General features: G+C 45.4%; 1 protein-coding gene across 2 annotated transcripts; it reads right to left on the reverse strand.

The window, feature by feature from the left end:
• Positions 1-1214: 1214 nt before the first annotated feature.
• LOC129462837 (glucose-induced degradation protein 4 homolog) lies at positions 1215-20358 on the reverse strand. Of its 2 annotated transcripts, XR_008650965.1 has the most exons (6): positions 20188-20358; positions 13379-13486; positions 8634-8735; positions 5654-5784; positions 2945-3042; positions 2571-2617 (listed from the first exon to the last, which is right to left on the reverse strand). XR_008650965.1 is itself a non-coding variant. In XM_055243273.2 (5 exons), exons 1-5 carry the CDS (start codon positions 20242-20244, stop codon positions 2527-2529), a joined length of 489 nt encoding a protein of 162 aa, XP_055099248.1. In that variant the 5' UTR covers positions 20245-20348; the 3' UTR covers positions 1215-2526. The 2 variants fall into 2 exon arrangements, 1 of the variants encoding a protein (XP_055099248.1); XM_055243273.2 differs by lacking the exon at positions 2945-3042 and having other exon boundaries at positions 1215-2617; positions 20188-20348.
• Between the last annotated feature and the right edge of the window lie 958 nt (positions 20359-21316).

Raw genomic sequence — 21316 nt, forward strand, 5'->3', positions numbered from 1 at the left:
GCAGGCTTGTTTGGGGTGGAAGACAGTAGAATATCTGCAAACTGCACTAATTTCTTAAGGATGGATACAAGTGTCAACCAAAAATATTGCACATAGTTTCAGAGGCATGTAAACCACTGAGAAGGTTCAGGAAAGCATAACTATGGATGAAGATGATTCCCCAAAGTTCCTTCAGGAACAGAGAGAAAGAAGTTGATGTTGGTAATTCAGGAGTTACTAAGAGGAGGTGGAAAAATCCTTAATCCCTTCCCTATCCTCAGTGGGCAGACTTTTAAGCGAACAAATCTTCTCATAGATGTGTCTGAAGGATCTAGTAAAGGTATCACCTCTTCATTTTTCCCAGTACAATGGGCACTTCATTACCTGGGTAAAAACGGAAGGAAGGAAGAAATCCTGCAATGAGACTTGGCTTGTTTGTCTAGAACACAGCAGTGTTTGCAAATGGCCCTTCCTGCCCACTCAAACCACTACTCGGAGCCACAGCATGAGCCCTGGACGAGCTCAGGGATGACCTCTGGACTCAGTGCTCCAAGGGGAGGCCTATATCCCTCATAGGCCTGGAAAAATGCAGAAGGTATGGGCTCGCATGCCGTTGAGGGGAGAGCTGAAGAGAGTGGAATGGCACGTACGGCAGGAAGGACAGCACAGCCCCACGGCCTCCTTCACTTGTCCATCAGCTCAACCAAGGCCATTAGCTCAGCAAAACCACAGTGAGCATCTCCTCACATGAGAGCAGCTGGGCTTGACCACAGCCAGCCCTTCTGATGCCTTGTTGAATTTCAGGATTGAGGAGACTGTTCTGACTCATCTCTGGGAATGAACTGTTTTTCCCTTTAAGTCATCGGGCCAGCTTTTTAGGGTTCCAAAGCCCTGACCTTCCTGAATGGGTGGGTTGCCCCTCTGTACAGTCCTGGGATAACAGATTTTAGATATCACAAGTGCCACTGGCTACTTTCCCAAATACCTCTCCCTTAAGGCCTCCCCTAACATTCAATCTCAGTAACATACAGTACGTATGTCAATAAAATTAAAGTCACTTCTTAAGAACAGAAAAGGTTTCCCATTGCTTGTCTCGTCTTACTGAAGGGCTTCACGTTCTCTTATGCTGCCTGCCCGTGGATATGCAGCCTCCAGGTTGCTTTGCTCCTGGGGGTTATGATGCAATCTTGTTTTTAAAGCTTTTCCTCTTGTATTCAGAGTAAGTCTTATAAATCACCAGAAAAATGTCAATTCCCCAAAGCCCTACCCATGTTTGTGGGCTACAACTGATGCCAACCTATTAAGCTTTTTAAACATTTGAAAAAACAAAACACCATACACACACACACACACACACACACACACTTTGGCACGTGAGCCTCGAGTTATTTGAGCATGTTCATGTTTCCCACCCCTTCCCCTGTCCCAACATTTCAGAGTCACTGTTTTCAGAGAACGACGACCCCTTCTGCCTCGTGGAAGGCTGCCGCCAAGCACTGCTGTTTTGAGTAGCAAAAGGAGGAGGCACAAATGCTAAACTGGCCCCAAAAACAGTTCTTGTGTTGAGCACTATAATTTAGGCAATGCTGCAAAACTTTTGTACCAGGATGACTAGTTTCAAAACTGCTGGTTGATTAAATATACATATACATATAGATATCGATATAAAAATTACTAAGTCAACATTTGCTGTTTTCAATGTGAAAACGATAAAATGTAATTCTGAATAATTGTGCATTTGCCATAGGGTCCTCGTTAAAGGGACCATAAAAATAATTTTGTAATAAAAAAAACTCTTATTTTTAAGTTTAGTATTGCCCTCAAGTTCAAAAGTTTGGAGCAAATGTACTGAGTAAGCAGGACTGGAATCTGTTCCTGCCAGGGATCTGGAAGCCTTAAATTTAGTGATCCCTGATGGCAGGCCCAGGGAACCTGACAGCCACTCACTAGCTTTGCACTGTTAACAGTATAGGGTTCAGCAGCACACGCTGACCCGTGACACAATCGGCACTGAAGACTGAGGCAGCCCAGCAGGGACCGGGGCCTCCACCTCTTGTGTCGCTGGTGGCCGATGCTGCGGCAGCTGGCCAACTCCCTGCACAGAGCTCTGGGGGGCACAGAGGTGCTGGGGCTCTGCCTTCTCTTGAGCTACCAGACAAAGCAACTGGCGGGGGGTGGGGGTCTAGGGCCTGGGGACCACTAAGCACCAAGGCTGAGGGTGATCCAGGAGCAGACCTTCTACTCGGCTGGAGGTGGGACGGAGGAAGGAATGGGCATTTCAGTGATGTAGAAGTTAGCTGTGCAGGAAGGAAAAGTGCGTTTAAGGTAGCTTAAAAACAGTTGAAGACCAAACTGCCACTGAGGGGAGGAAGAACGAAGATTGCTCCCTCCACCTGCCCCACGGGCCAGCCATGCTCCTTGGATTCTGTGGGTTAACATTCATGCTTTGTAATGCGAGTCTGCTCGTGAAGAAACAGGAACATACTTCTCCTGGTTCTGGCAGGTACACAATTTTCTCGGCAAAGTTCTTTTTTGCCAAGTTCAGTTTTATTTGGTTGCTGTTCTGAACCGTTGGCACCGGAATTCATAGATGGGTGCACTGTGTTCAGGAACATGGGTTAGATTGAGGGACTGATACCTGCAAGGGGGAGGAGACAGAAATGGGAGGTAGTCATCTAATGCACCCTGAGCAAAGGACGTTAGTAACGCCTCAAAAACCAGAGCACCTGACAAGTCACATACTTGGACTGAAATGCACATTCATTTTCTATTTCTCAAGTTGAACCTAGTTTGATTTCATTCATTCTTTCTTTTTTTTGGTTAATCCCCCTGAACTATGCACAAGATGAATGTTTTTTTTTCATTCTGCTCTAATCATGAAGTTAACTATGGTATGTTTTATAAAAATGAGACCTCAATAAGCTCTGGGAGAAGATGTAGACCCACGCCCAAGCCCTAACCTCACCTGCTGCTCTGCCCTCTCCTGCTGTAGCATGTAATGCCAGGCTGTCATATCCTAAGAACTTTATGGCTAGCATAGGCATAAACTGATTCTCATGGTATCTAAAGAAAGCGTAGAAAAATTAATTTCACTACTGCCTTGAACTGTATTTTACCTTTCATTTAAATTTTCTCACTTTCCTAGGTACAGTATTAAGCTTGGAAAACATTAGTGATATCTGAGGTGTTTGCCTCCCCTGTTGGCAGGTGCTCCAGGGAGTCATGCAGAGGGAGGAGAAATAGAGGCAGACAATCTGCACGCTGGGATGACAACCTTGGGCACATTTAGAGTCAATGTCTAACATGTTGGCTCTCCCCTACTTGTTTCACATAGGAGTGTGGAAGAACGTAGGAAAAAGCGGCTTATTTCTTACCAAAAACAAATTATCAGGAAAGAAATATGCATTAGGCAAAAAAAATGCGAATTAGAACTACAATGAAATACTGCTTCGCATCCACTAGGGTAGCTATAATTAAAGAGACATGATAACAAGTGCCAGGGAGGATGTGGAGAAACTGGAACCCTCATACACGCTGGCAGGAATGCAAAATGGTGCAGCTGCTGTGGGAAACAGTTTGGCAGTTCCTCATAAAGTTAAATATAGCAACACTGTATGACCTAGCAATTTCACTCCTAGGTATATGTCCAAGGAATTGAAAGCAGGAACTCAGATATACCCATGTTCACAGCAGCATTATTCACAAGAGCTAAGCAATGGAAGCAATCTAAGTGTCCACTAAATAATGAATGGATAAATAAAATGTTGTATATACCGGCCGGGCATGGTGGCTCACACCTGTAATCCCAGGCTGAGGCAGGAGAATTGCTTGAACCCGGGTGGCAGAGGTTGCAGTGAGCCGAGATCATGCCACTGAACTCCAGCCTGGGGGACAAGAGCAAGACTTTGTCTCAAAAAAAAAGTTGTATATACCTATAATGGAAAATTAATTGGCAATAAAAAAGTTCTGATACATGGTACAACACGGATGAACCTTCAAAGCATTATGCTAAGTGAAAAAAGCCAGAAGCAAGGGCCATATTTCGTAGGATTCCATTTATATAAAATACCCAGAATAGGCAAATCTATACATATGTAAGAGAAAGACTAGTGGTTGCCCAGGGCTCAGAGGGGATAAGGAGTCTGGGATAATGGCTAAGAGTATGGGGTTTCCTCTTATGGTGATGAAAATGTTCTAAAATTGATAGTTAGACAACTCTATTAATATACGAAAGATCACTGACTTGTACACTTTTTTTTTGAGATGCAGTCTCACTCTGTCGCCCAGGCTGGAGTGCAGTGGTGCAATCTTGGCCCACTGCAACCTCTGCCTCTGAGGTTCAAGCAATTCTCCTGCCTCAGCCTCCTGAGTAGCTGGGACTACAGGTGCGTACCACCACGCCTGGCTAATTTTTGTATTTTTAGTAGAGACAGGGTTTCACCATATTGGCCAGGCTGGTGTCGAACTCCTGACCTCGTGATCTGCCCACCTCGGCCTCCCAAAGTGCTGGGATTACAGGCGTGAACTACCGTGCCCGGACCAAAGCTGTTATTTATTTATTTATTTATTTTTGAGACGGTGTCTTGCTCTGTCACCCAGGCTGGAGTGCAATGGCCTGATCTCGGCTCACTGCAAGCTCCACCTCCTAGGTTCACGCCATTCTCCTGCCTCAGACTCCCAAGTAGCTGGGACTACAGGTGCCTGTCACCACGCCCGGCTAATTTTTTGTTTTTTAGTAGAGACAGGGTTTCACCGTGTTAGCCAGGATGGTCTCGATCTCCTGACCTCGTGATCCACCTGCCTCGGCCTCCCAAAGTGCTGGGATTACAGGCATGAGCCACTGCGCCCGGCCAGCTGTAATTTTTAAAAAAGGATTATAAAAAGCTTTACAAACTTGCATGAAAACCATTACTGAAAGCCTAAAAATCGTGGCTACAGGGCTGGCATTTACTTGCAGATATAATTTCGTTACCACTGAACAAGGAGTCTAGGGTGGGATCACTTCACATATAACAAAGTGTGAAATACTGGAAAGGAAAGAAAGAATTTTTGCCTTCAGAGAGGAAATCAGGCATTTTATCATCTGGTTTGCCCTCCAGGGACAGCAAGGTGCTTAAAAAGCAGCAAGGAGGCAGGAGAATCCCTCAACAGGTGGCAAAAGTTAGCATTTAGGCAGAGTTCAGTCCTTTACTGTTGGTGACACACTGGGCAGGACTGTCCACTCACAGGCCCCCAGGTCACGAGCCTTAAATCAAGTGCATGTCGGACCAACTCTAAGGAATGCAGCCACAAAATTTAAAAAGCTGCTGACAGCAAAATTCACATTGTCCACTGGATCAATTCACATTTTAGTTACTAATTCAATTTGCAAGGATTAAATAAAAACCAGCAAGATTGAGATAAACATTGCCAAAAATACAGTATTGCTTAAGGGTGCTTAGAAATGAGTTCTTTCACCCATACTTCATTTTCATCTCATTTACTCTGCTCTGTGCATAGGGATAAGGCCTTATTATGAGCAACTGAGATCACTGAAATAAGCTCTCAGCATCCAAATAAAGCACAGAATCTATACAGAGACAGGCTAAGATGTTGCTTTTGGGTTTGATGAGCCAAGGGAGAGCCAGCTGGGCAGCAAGCCCTCCCCGTGGCCTCTGTCCTCAGGGGTCCTCACCATTCTGAACTCCTATGGTAGTAGTAGCCCTCTATGGAGGCTGCTGACTTCTGAAAGCAGATGTAGTAGAACCCGGCAAAAGAAGCACCACTGATGTCTTTGATCGTGTGATCTGGGACCAGAAAGTGTTCCTGCACACAGATGAAGAGGGTCAGTAACAGACAGCATTCTCTGACCACCCACGGGGTCTTCCTGTTAAGCATCAGGGGGTTCTAAGGACCACTCGAGAAAAATATACGTTCTTATAGTCTAACCTAGACTTGCTGGGTGATGGCAGGCCCGTGGGGTCTCAGCCTGACTTCTGAAAAGTGTCCATGTGCTCCTGGAGTATTCTATATACTAAAGTGACAAACTGTGTCTTGAGCTCACTAGGATCAGCAATTCAGAGAAGGACCATGGTCGGAACATCTAATACATAAATCAATACCTACTCACCTGCCTGTCTGCCTGCCTTTCTATCTTTCAGAGACCACAGACAATCAACCTGGGAAGAGCTAAGTTTCTGCTCCAGTTCTCAGAACTGTCACCAGATGCTTGACAACATCTAGAACAGTGAGTCGCTTCTGTAGGTCTGTGGACCATTCTGAGTGCAGAGCAGTTGCCAGTAGCCCCTGTGACACCCCCTCCAAGAGCCTGACGCCTTGTGAAAAGCAGTCAGAACGGTACTGTTCTTTACCAGGGACCTTAGGAGAGAGGCAAGCTTGCCACCTCTGCTGGAGCTGAAAGCTGGAAACCCAGGTCCTGGCACCTACTTTCCCAGAGAGATGAGGTCAGAAGCTCCAGGGCCTCAGGTGGTCTACTAAAGGACCACAGATGAGCCACCCTGAGACATTCTTTGGAGGCAAAACAAGTCCATTGCTTTTTAAACAAATTTAAGACACTCTCCCATTCCTTATTCAACTTCTAAAATTATGGCTTTTAAAATTAATTTTAAAATTCAGGTCGGGTGTGGTGGCTCAAGCCTGTAATCCCAACACTTTGGGAGGCTGAGGTGGGTGGATCACCTGAGGTCAGGAGTTCAAGACCAGCCTGGCCAATATGGCGAAAACCCATCTCTACTAAAAATACAAAAAATTAGCAGGGCATGGTGGCAGGCACCTGTAATCCCAGCTACTTGGGAGGCTGAGGCAGGAGAATTGCTTGAACACGGGAGGCAGTGAACCGAGATTGCACCATTGCACTCCAGCCTGGGCAACAGAGTGAGACTGTCTCAAAAAACAAACAAACAAACAAAAAAAACAAAAATTAGCCAGGCGTGGTGGTGCACACTTGTAGTCCCAGCTACTCGGGAGGCAGAGGCAGGAGAATTGCTTGAACCTAGGAGATGGAGGTTGCAGTGAGCCAAGACTGTGCCACTGCACTCCAGCCTGGGCAAGAGAGATTCCATCTCAAAACAAACAAAATAAAAGTCAAACAATAAACTTCCTTTAACAGGTTGTTTAGCTGACATGTTTCCCACTAGATGGCAAGCTCATGGGCATACTGCTCCCTGTTTACTCTCTGCATCTGGCAACCTACTGGAAGAGTGGTGATCCCCACTTTTTTTTTTTTTTTTTTTTTTTTGGTGAGACAGAGTCTTGCTCTGTCACCCAGGTTGGAGTGCAGTAGTGTGATCTTGGCTCACTGCAACCTCCACCTCCTGGGTTCAAGTGATTCTCCTGCCTCAGCCTCCCAAGTAGCTGGGATTACAGGCGTGCACCACTACACCTGGCTAATTTTTGTATTTTTAGTAGAGATGGGGTTTCACCATATTGCCCAGGCTGGTCTCCAACTCCTGACCTCGTGATCTGGCTGCCTTGACCTCCCAAAGTGCTGGGATTACAGGTGTGAGTCACCACGCCCATTTCTTTTTTTTTTTTTTTTTTGAGATGGAGTCTTGCTCTGTCACCAGGCTGGAGTGCAGTGGAGTGATCTCGGCTCACTGCAACTTCCGTCTTCCAGGTTCGAGTGATTCCCCTGCCTCAGCCTCCCGAGTAGCTGGGACTACAGGGGCACGCCAACATGCCCGGCTAATTTTTTGTATTTTTTAATAGAGATGGGGTTTCACCATGTTGGCCAGGATGGTCTCGATCTCTTGACCTCATGATCTGCTTGCCTCAGCCTCCCAAAGAGCTGGGATTACAGGTGTGATCCACTGCGCCCGGCCGATACCCACTTCTTAAAGTGGTTAGCGATGCAAAGTAAGGACCGGGAAAGGCAACTCAAAATGATTCATCTTTATGAAAGCTGGCAAGATTTCAAGATAAAACAACTTTTTCCCTACAGACTGGGGACTAGGGGTTGATATGTTCTCAAAGTTATTTAACAAACTGCCTTCCTGATTTTGCTATTCTGGGGCTGTAAATATCACGTTATCAAAGCAGGGAGCACAAATGACCTCGCAGCTAAAAGCCAATCCATCAAGTCAGTCAGGTGGGGCTCTCTGAGGTCTGCTGAGTTAAAAACCCATGTCCCATTCCTGGTCCCTCATTTCCTAAGCTGGAGGGAAGTAGAGGAGGTGAGACTTTCCTGAGTTCTGGGAAAAGGATGTGGTGGAGGGGACCTGGCCCACAGACGGTGTTTAAGCCCGTAGAGGGACCTGGGTACAACTGATGACTAAATTCAAAGGAAGTTTGGCTCTGCCTTGAATCCACAGAACACTTGGAGTGATTCAACTTGGGGGTTCAACAAGATTCTTGGGTGGGAGAAAGGAAAGGGAGAAGACAACGTTAGTGGCGGCCACCTAGGCCCGAATCCACTTGCTACCCACCAAAAGCACAGCGAGGAGGAGCTGTCTGGGACATCAGCAGTTAACCAGTGCGTGCCCTGGATCTGTGCCTACTTTTTATAGGTGTGCAAAGACCCTGCCATGAAGACTTTGCCATGACAACCAGCTGTGACGAGCACTGGACATGGGGAGCTCTTGGTTAGAGTGGATATGTAGGTGCAGTACAGGGCCTGGCTTTCTGGGAGTCTGGAGGGCCACCTGGTGGGACCTTACCTTCCACCTCATGAAGACATAGTCTCCATTCTTCAGCTCTTCATAATCAAAGTCATCTGAGTTAAATGATTTTGCATACAGATAAAAAGCCGGAAACTTGCCCTGAAAGCAGAAAAGAGAGTGTGCTGATTGACTGAGAGAAGGAGAGGCTGCTCTCAGAACTATGCTTATGTGCCCAGGTAAACTCACCTTCCCAAGGCATGACAGCTGGGGACGCAGCTCCCAAAAGGGCAGCTAAGGCCAAGTAACAGATGGGGCCCTATGGTCACCCTAGTGAATGCAGACTCAACCCTGGGGCAGATACCTGGACTCCAGCTGAGGCCCCACTGCCCTACACCTGCCTTGTTAACATGGCTGAGGAAAAGGCCAAAGGTTGGGAATGGTGAACAGACGGACAAAATAAACAGACGAAAGCTAAGAACAATTAATGAGAAGACCTCTGCAAGTAAATCCTAAGTGGCAAAAAGAGCCATGCAGAACAGCTTAGAAACAGCCTGCCCAGCCTCAGAGAAGAGGGCTTTGTGAAGCTTGTGTCTCTGTATGATCTAGGGGCTTGGGCCAGCTCACTAAGTAGACACTAGAAACACGTGATAGCCTTGTCCTTTGATATCTGTGAGGGATTGGTTCCAGGACCCCCATGAATACCAAAATCTGCAGATGCTTAAGTCCCAGATATAAAACAGTGCAGTATTTGCAGATAACCTACACACATCCTCCCCTATACTTCACAGCATCTCTAGATTACTTATAATACCTAATTCAATGTAAATACTAAGTGAATAGTGGTTATACTGTATTGTTCAGGGAAAAATATCAAGAACAAAAAATCTATACATCCGCTGGGTGTGGTGGCTCACGCCTGTAATCCCAGCACTTTGGGAGGCCAAGGCGGGCGGATCACAAGGTCAGGAGATCAAGACCATCCTGGCTAACATGATGAAACCCCGTCTCTACTAAAAACACGAAAAAATTAGCTTGGTGTGGTGGTGGGTGCCTGTAGTCCCAGCTACTTGGGAGGCTGAGGAGGAGAATGGTGTGAACCCGGGAGGTGGAGCTTGCAGTGAGCCGAGATTGTGCCACTGCACTCCAGCCTGGGCAACAGAGTGAGACTCTGTCTCAAAAAAAAAAAAAAAAAAAATCTATATATCATCAGTACAGATGCAATTTTTTTTTTCAAATATTTTCAAACTGTGGCTGGTTGAATCCACAGATACAGAACCCACATATATGGAGGGCCGACTCTACATTTACAACAGGAGATTAGGAATAGGTTACAAAACTGTATCTTATGATCCCATTTTTTAAAAAAAGACAAAAAACAAGTATACACTGTATACCCAAAAGAGATTCAGGAAGAGGTTAACAGCTATTTTAGTTTTAGGTGTTGCCACAGATGACTCCTTTTCCTCCAGCTTTTCTATTTTTTCAAATATTTTTAAATAAACATGTATTAATTTGATAAGAAAACATCTTTAAAAAATCAAGATACAGAGATATTAAGTCATAGATTTTGTCACATAGACTTATTTTATTATTATTTTTTGAGACAAAGTCTTGCTCTTGTTGCTCAGGCTGGAGTGCAATGGCATGATCTCAGCTCACTGCGACCTCCGCCTCCCAGGTTCAAGTGACTCTCCTGCTTCAGCCTCCCTGATAGCTGGGATTACAGGCGTGCGCCACCATGCCTGGCTAATTTTTATATTTTTGGTAGAGATGGGGTTTCACCATGTTGGCCAGGCTGTTCTCAAACTCCTGACCTCAGGTGATCCATCTGCCTTGGCCTCCCAAAGTGCTGGCATTACAGGCGTGAGCCACCACTCCTGGTGTCACATAGACATTTTTATCCTATGTAGACTGAATATATGGAATCTTGACTTTATAGTACCACTATAATAGCAACTTAAATACCACTCAGGAAAATCTGAGGATGCAATACAATATCTCTGATTCTAGTTTATATGAAAAAATGACAGCCTAGGTGAAGTGTATTAGAAATTGTAAATCTCAGACAAACCCAGGTGCAGTACAGAGCTCCAGGAGTCCCATGTGGGAACCTGGGAGTCCTCCATGAGTGGTGAAAGTCAGGGGAAATGCTGAGTACTACAAAAGCAGCCACAAACTGCTGGAGGAGGAGGCACTCCATAGGTTCAGCTCCCTGGCTCAACCACACCTCACATGCCAGTACCAAGGGTGGCCTTCTTAGTTCCTCTCTCACCCAAAATGTTTCAATCCAGTCTAGCAGAGTCTGCAGACCCAGATATCTTCCAATGTTCTAATGGAAGTCAATGGGAAAATTCAGAGTTGCCTTCCAAGTATTTAATTTGTAGTCAACCTAGCCTAAAACTGAGTGTCACTGGGCCTCAAAGACTTTGCTTTTTGCAGGACCAATATGAAATGGAAAATAGGGTTGAATGGGAGAGAGGCTGTGGTTTACTACAAGGAAGAACCTTCTACTCTGGGGCTGTACAGGAGAGGAAGGAGCCATCTCGTGAGGCAGCAAGCCATGCAGGAAGAGCCTAGCCCTGGGCAAGGGTGGGCGCAGATGGTACCAGGGAGCCCTTCCAACTCCACCTGCTGGTGCCCAGCACCTGCATACACCACTTGGGCTCCCCCAACCTTCTGGATACTCAGGTCTTGTGCATTCTCTTGTATCACAGAGAGACACAGATGACTGTCTAGTTTTTAGTGTCCATTTGCTATAACAATCAAAATGTATAGAATTCAAAAAACGCTTTAAAAAGCTCAAGTTTAAATTTAAATTTAACTGAACTTCAGTATTTCATAGATCTCCTTTTTTTACTCAAGTGAAAAACAGCTTGGGGCTGGGCATGGTGGCTCATGCCTGTAATCCCAGCACTTTGGGAGGCCAAGGCAGGTGATTACTTGAGGCATAGAGTTCAAGACCAGCCTGGCCAACATGGTGAAACCTTGTCTCTACTAAAAATACAAAAATTAGCCAGGCGCGGTGGCGCACGTCCGTAATCCCAGCTACTTGAGAGGCTGAGAGATGAGAATCACTTGAATCTGGGAGGCGGAGGTTGCAGTGAGCAGAGGTTGCAGTGAGCCGAGATTACGCCACTGCACCCCAGCCTGGGTGACAGAGTGAGACTCTGTCTCAAAACAAAACCAAACAAAACAGAACAAAACAAAACAAAAACCCCATAAAAGAAAAACCAAAAAAACAGGTTGGGTGCAGTGGCTCACACCTATAATCCCAGCACTTTGGGAGGCCAAGGCAGGAGGATCACTTAAGACCAGGAGTTCAAGACCAGCCTGGGTAACATAGTGAGACTCTGTCTCTGCAAAAATAAAAGAAAATGAGCTGGGTGTGGTGGCATATGCCTGTAGTTCTAGCTACTCAGGGTGAGGAGGTGGGAGGATTACTTGAGCCCAGGAGGCTGAGGCTACAGTGAGCTATAATCATGCCATTGCACTCCAGCATGGACGACAGAGCAAGACCCCAACTCTAAAATTTTTTTTTTAATAAAATAAAAAAATAAAAAACATTAGTAAGCAAAGCAACTGATCTCTAGTGAGGTGAACTCAAGACAAGGGTCTGCGGGAGTTCTCTCCACAGACTGCTGTGCCAGAACCAGGGGAGAGTTTAGATATCCAGGTGTGAGAGGCAATGGGAAGAACGAGTTTTAGAATCTTTGCTACTGACACAGCCATTTCTGGTCGGTTTATGGAGGGTAAACCCATTGAACTTCTTCAATGTTAAACAAAAATTCACCATCACCATGGTCAACTAAAGCAAAAGGCTATTAGACAGGTTGAGAAACTGATTTTTTTTTTTTTTTTTTGAGATGGAGTCTCGCTCTGTTGCTGAGGCTGGAGCACAGTGGCACGATCTCGGCTCACTGCAAGCTCCGCCTCCTGGGTTCACGCCATTCTCCTGCCTCAGCCTCCAGAGTAGCTGGGACTACAGGCACCCACCACCACGCCCAGCTAATTTTTTGTATTTTTAGGAGAGACGGGGTTTCACCGTGTTAGCCAGGATGGTCTCGATCTCCTGACCTCGTGATCGGTGCACCTCGGCCTCCCAAAGTGCTGGGATTACAGGCGCGAGCCAACGCGCCCATCCGAGAAACTGATTTTTGAAGACACGGTACTTACATGACAACAAATGAAAAGATCCCAGGACACTAACTCTGAGTTGTCTTGAAGCATTCACTACCGCTGAGTGAGAATGCTCTACACTTGACAGTTAAAAAGGGGGGCAACAGGATTTATAGTGGTGTACTTAAGACAGGACTATACTTGTCTGTCAGGAGCCAGGATAAAAAGAAATGATGTGGCTCTGCCCTGATAAGCCAGCGGGAGGGCAGATTCCCACAACATCATCTCCATCTCATGCCAGCCCCGAAGCCGGAGGTCGTCATTGCACGTTTCACAGGGTTTTCCCCAAGCAGAGGTGATTTGAAAGGAACAGTGGACAGAAGATGGACAAACAGGTGAGAAGGATGGGGGACACTCTTAAGATTCTGACAGCTGAGCAGAGTTCTGGCTAGAACTCTGGGGTTGCTATCATCAGACAACCATTTGCTATTTAAGCAGCAGGACAGATTGTATTTAAACTCTCCTCATAAGGAAGATGGAACAACTGAGGTTTGTGTGCAGTGCAACCTTTTACTTGGCTGCAAAGCCCCAGTAATCCTCAATAAGGGACAAGGTCTGTGGCTCCCAGCATTTCTTCAATTCTCTAGCAGCCCCTGGATGACCCAGCGCAGATCAGATTTACTCACCCAGTGTTTCCGATCAACATCTTCATCTGCATCCCACTTGCGAGTTAAGAAAGGGTGTTTTTTGCTGATTATTTCTCCTTCAAAGAAGGTTGTAAGGGTTGGATATTCCTATGGTAAAAATCCAAATATCAAAATAAGATGTTGACTGAGAGTTTTTAACCTTTTTAACAAAGGAAGAATCAACTTCTCTTTAACTTCTTTCCAGTACCTAGACACTGCTACCTGACAATCCAAACCAGAGTTAGATCCAGCCAGTTTGCCAACAGGCTGTAGCAATGGACCTGAATCTAAATCACCCAGAGAATGAAGGGTTTCCTGGATTTTGCCAGCAGCAGAGAGCCCTTCTTTGACTTCAGCTGTTACATGCTAGTCTCTTAGAAAATAATTTGGATGTTTCCACAAATAAATTTTGAGTATTCTAGCATACAAAGCAGATCATAACTTAGTAGATTTTACTTTCCAAGGTTAGACCCAAAGAGGCTCCAAAATCACTGTTTACCGCTAAGGCTCCCTCAAGCCACTGGTTCTCCAACTGGCTCAGTCATTTGTCCCTTTTACACCAATTCTCCAAGGTTCCAGGGTGGATTTTGGGGTAGAATACTTTTTTATTTTTCCTGAGACAGAGTCTTGCTCTGTCGCCCAGGCTGGAGTACAGTGGCACAATTTCAGCTCACTGCAACCTCCTCCCACACCTTGGGTTTAAGTGGTTCTCCTACCTCAGCCTCCCGAGTAGTTGGGATTACAGGTGGCCACCACCACGCCCAGCTAATGTTTGTATTTTTAGTAGAGATGGGGTTTGGCCATGTTGGCCAGGCTGGTCTCGAACTCCTGACCTCAGGTGATCCACCCGCCTTGGCCTCCCGAAGTACGAGGATTACAGGTGTGAGCCACCACACCCAGCCTAGAATACCTTTTATTTTGGCTGGGCACGGTGGCTCATGCCTGTAATCCCAGCACTTTGGGAGGCCAAGGTGGGAGGATCACCTGAGGTCAGGAGTTCAAGACCAACCTGACCAACATGGAGAAACCTCATCTCTACTAAAAATACAAAATTAGCCGGGCGTGGTGGCGCATGCCTGTAATCCCAGCTACTGGGGAGGCTGAGGCAGGAGATTGCTTGAACCTGGAGGCGCAGTTTGCAGTGAGCCGAGATCACACCATTGCACTCCAGCCTGGGCAATAAGAGTGAAACTCTGTCCCAAAAAATGTAAATACTTTTTTTCAGTGTTCTACATGTTCAGAGAAACTTCTAGTAATGAACTATACAAATGGTCCCTGAAGGTAGTCTTAGAATACCTTGATATATAGGGATACATTTAATTCTGTCACATGAACTAAGAACAACTTATATGAGGAAAAACATATGAACTAAGAACAATTTATATGAGGAAAAACATATGTAAATCGTGTCTGAATGTAAAAACCACGCCGTTGAAAATGTAAACAAGAAGCCACGTGCTGGCTTGGGTGCTTTGTTAATTGCTCTTTGTTCATGCATTAATAAGTAGGCACCAATGATTTTAAAAAAGATTAATAAGACAAAAAGTTAACACCGTAAAAAGTCTACAATTTCTCTGCATTTGTAGAAACCAACCAACCACCCACCTCTCAGGCTACCTTGCCAAGCCCCTGGTGTCTGTCAGGAGCATGGTTATGAGCGTCACTGGCCTGGCAAACCACAGATGACAGTCCTAATGTCGAGTACTGCAGAAGGCCCACGTTTTTCCTTCAGATCAGATGTAAGCCCCTCTTATTCTGCATCAAACACCTCATTCTGATGGCTTTGCCACATCTACCAACCTGGCCTGCATGTAGTGCAGGACCTTCCTGAGAGAGGCTGCCACAGTAAAAGCCACTGGCGCAGAGGCTCCCAGGAAACAGAACATCACCACCGCTGCAGGTGACTCAGGAGGCCTGCTTTAGGATGACACCGTGGAGGGGATCTGTTTCCTGAACATTTAACTTAAAATATGATAAATCTAACACTGTCCCAAACCCACAACCCCCCTATCCTAACACTGTTGCTGGATTCTTCACATAAATATTTAAATACATAGACTGAAAAAATGAGAGAGGAGAAATTTTCCTAAATGTAAACCTAATTTTTAAGGTATAAGCTAACTTTTTTTTTGGGGGGTGGGGACAGAGTCTCACTCTGTTGCCCAGGCTAGAATGCAGTGGTGGGATCTTGGCTCACTGCAACCTCGGCCTCCCGGGTTCAGGTGATTCTCCTGCCTCAACATCCCGAGTAGCTGGGATTACAGGTGCATGCCACCAGGCCTGTCTAATTTTTTATATTTTTAGTAGAGACAGGTTTCACAGTGTTAGCCAGGATGGTCTTGACCTCCTGACCTCATGATCCACCTGCTTCAGCCTCCCAAAGTGCTGGGATTACAGGCGTGAGCCACCACACCCAGCCGGTATAAACTAACTTTTAATTATAATCTGTTCTAGGGAAGACTACTAAGGAAAAAATTTCTCAATAAATCAGCACTTGCATTTGAGATTTTAAACTAGAAGCTATTTTTTTTTTTTTTTTTGAGGTGGAGTCTCGCTCTGTCGCCCAGGCTGGAGTGCAGTGGTACAACCTTGGCTCACTGCAACCTCTGCCTCCTGGGTTCAAGCAATTCTCTGTCTCAGCCTCCCGAGTAGCTGGGATTACAGGTACCCACCACCACGCCTGGCTAATTTTTATATTTGTAGTAGAGACAGGGTTTCACCATCTTGGCCAGGCTGGTCTTGAACTCCTGACCTCGTGATCCACCCGCTCAGCCTCCCAAAGTGCTGGGATTACAGGCATGAGCCAACTAGAAACTGTTTATACTATTTTTCTGAGTTTCAAGCTTTAATCTTTTTTCTGAACTTCCTTGAAAGGGATAGGATGAAATGATAAAGAAGTTTTAATACAAGGCCAAGCCTGGTGGCTCACACCTGTAATGCCAGCACTCTAGGGGGCCAAGGCAGGAGGATCACTTGAGCCTAGGAGATCAAGACCAGCTTAGGCAACATAGTAAGACCCGGTCTCTATTTGTAAAAAAGGGAGGGGTGGGGAGGAGGTCCTAATATGATTAAAACACTTACGGTTTAAATCACTAGTTTTCCTAATGAATAATTCTGCATTGACTTCTTTGTAAACATACTTTAGGCAGTATATCAGGGTGACCACAGAGTACCCTCAAACTTTGAGAATTAAATAAAATAAATACCTAATAAATGAGATTCAGTGTGTACAGAAGTCACCGAAAAGATAAAATATTCTCAGAGCAGGAACAGGAAATTCAAGCACTTTATTACAGCCCAATGAGGGGTAATTTATAGAGCTTACGAAAAACCATGTCAGAAGAAAGGATATCGAGAAATGAGTAAGAGAGGCAGCAAAAGCAGGAGTGGGCATCCCGTGGTGGGTCTCGCTGTTGTTAGACATTTAAGTCCCCCAACTAAAGCTCTCATTGATTCCAGGCTCACCCAAAACTGTCTGGTGATGGGTACCATGACTTTCCATGTAGACCTGTCTTCTGAGGGATTAACATTCAATTGGCCGATAAGTCAACAGGAACTTCTGGAACATACGGGAATCTCCTTCTGTGACAAAAACTGGCACTTTTGTTTTTGTGAGTTTTGGTATGTGTGACCTGTCTCCCTAGTTAAGCACAAGTCTAACATAACTTCAGCTGGAGCTTCCAACCCTTCCAAACCCAAGTAATGAGTAAGTGGGGGGCCTGCCCATGGCCCCCAAAGGCTGGGCTCCCAGGTACCCCCTGAAAGCTGCTGGGTTCCCCGGAAAGGTCGCCTCTCTTGACTGACGGATGGCTCAAAAGTGCAAAAGGAATGTTATTTCATATTTGTTCTTTACGTTTCTAGAATTTCACTTCCAGAAGGCATAAAAACAAACTTTAAAGCTCTGTTTTGCAATGTGGCAATTCCTCAAAGAGCTAAAAACGGGAACTATCATTCGACCCAGCAATCCCATTATTGGGTATATACCCAGAGGAATACAAATCATTCTACTATAAAGACACATGCATGCAAATGTTCACTGTAGCACTATTCACAATAGTAAAAAGTGGGTCAACCTAAATGCCCATCAATGACAGACTGGATAAAGAAAACATGGTATATATACACCAAGGAATACTATGCAGCCATAAAAAGAAATGAGATCATGTCTTTGTCATGATCTTTGTCACACCCATTGTGTGAACATGGGTAGAGCTAGAGGCCATTATCCTTAGCAAACTAATGCAGGAACAGAAAACCAAATACCGCCCTTTTAAGTAGGAGCTAAATGATGAGAACTCACGGGCTCAAAAAAGGAAACAACAGGCTCACGCCTGTAATCCCAGCACTTTGGGAGGCTGAGGCAGGCAAATCACCTGAGGTCAAGAGTTAGAGACCAGCCTAGCCAACATGGTGAAACCCCATCTCCACCAAAAGTACAAAAAAAATTTAGCCTGGTGTGGTGGTACATGCTACCTGGGAAGCTGAGCAGGAGAACTGCTTGAACCTGGGAGGCAGAGGTTGCAGTGAGCAGATATTGCACCACTGCACTCAAGCCTGGGCAACAGAGCGAGACTTCATCTCAAAAAAAAAAAAAAGAAGGGAAGAACAGACAATGGGGCCTACTTGAGGGTAGAGGGTGGGAGAAGGGAGAAGAGCAGAAAAAATAATCAGTACTAGGCTTAGTACCTGGATGACAAAATAATCTCCACAACAGTTATATAGGTAAACCGTGACATAAGTTTATCTATATATCAAACCTGCACATGTACACCCAAGCCTAAAATAAAAATTAAAAAAAAAAAAGCTGTGCTTGTTTGTGAATGTGAGGTAGCTAAGAGGCCATTTATCTCCTTTTTTTTTTTTTTTTTTTTTTGACACTTATCTCCTTTTTTTTTTTGACACGAAGTCTCACTCTGTTGCCCAGATTGGAGTCCAGTGGCATGATCTGAACTCACTACAAACTCTGCCTCCTGGGCTCAAGCGATTCTCCTGCCTCAGCCTCCTGAGTAGCTGGGATTACAGGTGCCTGCCACCACGTCCAGCTAATTTTTGTATTTTTAGTAGAGATGGGGTTTCACCATGTTGTCCAAGCTGGTCTCGAACTCCTGACCTCAGGCGATCCACCTGTCTCAGCCTCCCAAAGTGCTGGGATTACAGGCGTGAGCCACCATGCCTGGCCTAACTCCATTTTAGTAGATACTTTTCCATATTGTATACGTGAGGAAGGCAACTACTATGACTAAAATCCAAATTATAGTTTAATTAAAATAAATTAAAAATTTGATATTTTTGCCAGGCACGGTGGCTCATGCCTGTAATCCCAGCACTTTGGGAGGCCAAGGTGGGTGGTTTATCTGAGGTCAGGAGTTCAAGACCAGCCTGGCCAACATGGTAAAACCCCATTTCTACTAAAAATACAAAAATTAGCCAGGTGTGGTGGCACATGCCTGTAATTCCAGCTACTCGGGAGGCTGAGGCATGGGAATTGCTTGAACCTGGGAGGTGGAGGTTGCAGTGAGCTGAGATCGCACAACTGCACTCCAGCCTGGGTGACAGAGCAAGACTCTCCCTCAAAAAAAAATAAAAATAAAAATAAAAATAAAAAATTGATATTTTAACAAATATAAATGGAAAAGAAAAAAACCCAAATACAGGTACAAAATTTATTCAAAGATTCATCGTAGTTTTCTGCATTTTACTATTATCTACAGCAACCATATACTAGACTTATAATTTTAAAAGTTATGAGGCTGGGTGCGGTGGCTCACGCCTGTAATATCAACACTTTGGGAGGCCAAGGAGGGTGGACACTTGAGGTCAGGAGTTCGAGACCAGCCTGGCCAACATGGCGAAACCCTGTCTCTACTAAAATTAAAAAAGTTAGTTGGGCAAGGTGGCGCACGCCTGTAATCCCAGCTACTCCGGAGGCTGAGGCAGGAGAATCGCTTGAACTCGGGAGGCAGAGGTTGTGGTAAGGTGAGATCACACCGCTGCACTCCAGCCTGGGTGACCGAGACTCTGTCTCAAAAAAAAAAAGTTATCAGCTGGGCGCAGGGGCTCACACATGTAATCCCAGCACCACGGGAAGCCGAGACGAGCGGATCATAAGGTCAGGAGATCGAGACCATCCTGACTAACACGGTGAAACCCCGTCTCTACTAAAAACACAAAAAAATTAGCTGGGTGTGGTGGCGGGCACCTGTAGTCCCAGCTACTTGGGAGGCTGAGGCAGGAGAACGAAGTGAACCCAGGAGGCGGAGGTTGCAGTGAGCCGAGATAGCACCACTGCACTCCAGCCTGGGTGACTGAGCAAGACTCCATCTCAAAAAAAAAAAAAAAAAAGTTAACACATAGTTGCACAACTTTGTGAATACACTAAAAACCAATGAACTGTATACTTTAAATGGGTGAAATGTATGGTACGTGAATATATCTCAATAAAGCTACTAAAAAACATTATTTAAAAAGAATTCTTCTACATCTAAGGCCTGAGCAGGACTTGCTTTAACTCAACACCCCTGCAGCAGCATAACGTGGTCTATTTATTGCTCGACCAGGAACAGGCAACTCTGGGGAGGGTATGTGCTCATCGAGGCCACGCCATCTGCAGAGGTTCTGTTAAGAGCCTAGGGCTCCCCTTGGGTTAGCCCCCAGTGAAGGGCCATTGTCAGTGCCCCCTCCTCAAAGGAGGCTGACTGCTGCTCTCGACTCACAGGGGCTTCCTAAAGGAAGGGCTACTTGCTCCCGATGGAGAGCTCAATGCCATTAGCATTTCTGTATACTTCTTCAAGATTTCGAATGCTACTTACCATTTCTGTGCAGCTTCTTATCACCCAAATGACTGGTTTTGGAGTCACTGTTAACATTCCAATGCCTTAACACACTTGCTGGTTTCCTTACGAAATTCAGTGTTTATGTTCTGCACCCAGTTAAGTAATGTATTTGGCTACCTGAGAGTTGAGCATATTCTGTTTTAGTATCTTTTCTCCTTCCACAAACCCAAAGGCTGGAATCCTGTATTTTGCTATCACTTCTGCTCCTACTTGATTTGATACAATTCTCGAGTTAAAGAAGAAATACCTTTAGTCTCAACAACAAACTTCATAGGAGATTCTTAATCAGTTAAGCTTCTAATAGAAAAGCAGGAGAGTCAGACAGGAACCAGGAGCCAGAAACTTGTCTTAAGACTGAGGCTCGTCAGGACTTTACAGGAGAATCACATATTAGTATCATATTCGAGTCTGTCATTTTCTCTAACATTCTTTCCTTACCCCCAGAACAAGTCTATTGATTGTCTTAGACAGAGCAGGGATTTTTTTTTTTTTTTTTTTTTGAGACAAAGTTTCACTCTTGTTGCCCAGGCTGGAGTGCAATGGTGCAATCTTGGCACACTGCAACCTCCGCCTCCCAGGTTCAAGCGATCCTCCTGCCTCAGCCTCCTGAGTAGCTGGGATTATAGGTGCCTGCCAACATACTCAGCTAATTTTTGTGTTTTTAGTAAAGACGGGGTTTCACCATGTTGACCAGGCTGGTCTTGAACTCCTGACCTCAGGTGATCCATCCACCTCGGCCTCCCAAAGTGCTGGGATTACAGGTGTGAGCCACCACGCCCGACCCCGATTTTTTTTTTTTTAAAGAGAGAGGATCCTTCTTAGGTTGCCCAGGCTGGAGTGCAGTGGCTATTCACAGGCATGATCACAGCACACTGCTGCCTTCAAATCCTTGCCTCAAGCAATCCTCCAGCCTCAGTCTTCCGAGTAGCTAGGACTACAGGCACACACCACCATGCCTGGCTAATTTATTAAAAATTATTTGTAGTGACAAGGTCTTGCTATGCTGTCCAGGCTGGTCTTGAATTCCTGGCCCCAAGTGATCCTCCTGCTTTGACCTCCGAAAATGTTGGGATTACAGGTGTGAGCCACAGCACCCAGCTTGGAG

This window comes from Symphalangus syndactylus, chromosome 14, assembly GCF_028878055.3.
Source record: "Symphalangus syndactylus isolate Jambi chromosome 14, NHGRI_mSymSyn1-v2.1_pri, whole genome shotgun sequence".
Taxonomy (NCBI): domain Eukaryota; kingdom Metazoa; phylum Chordata; class Mammalia; order Primates; family Hylobatidae; genus Symphalangus; species Symphalangus syndactylus.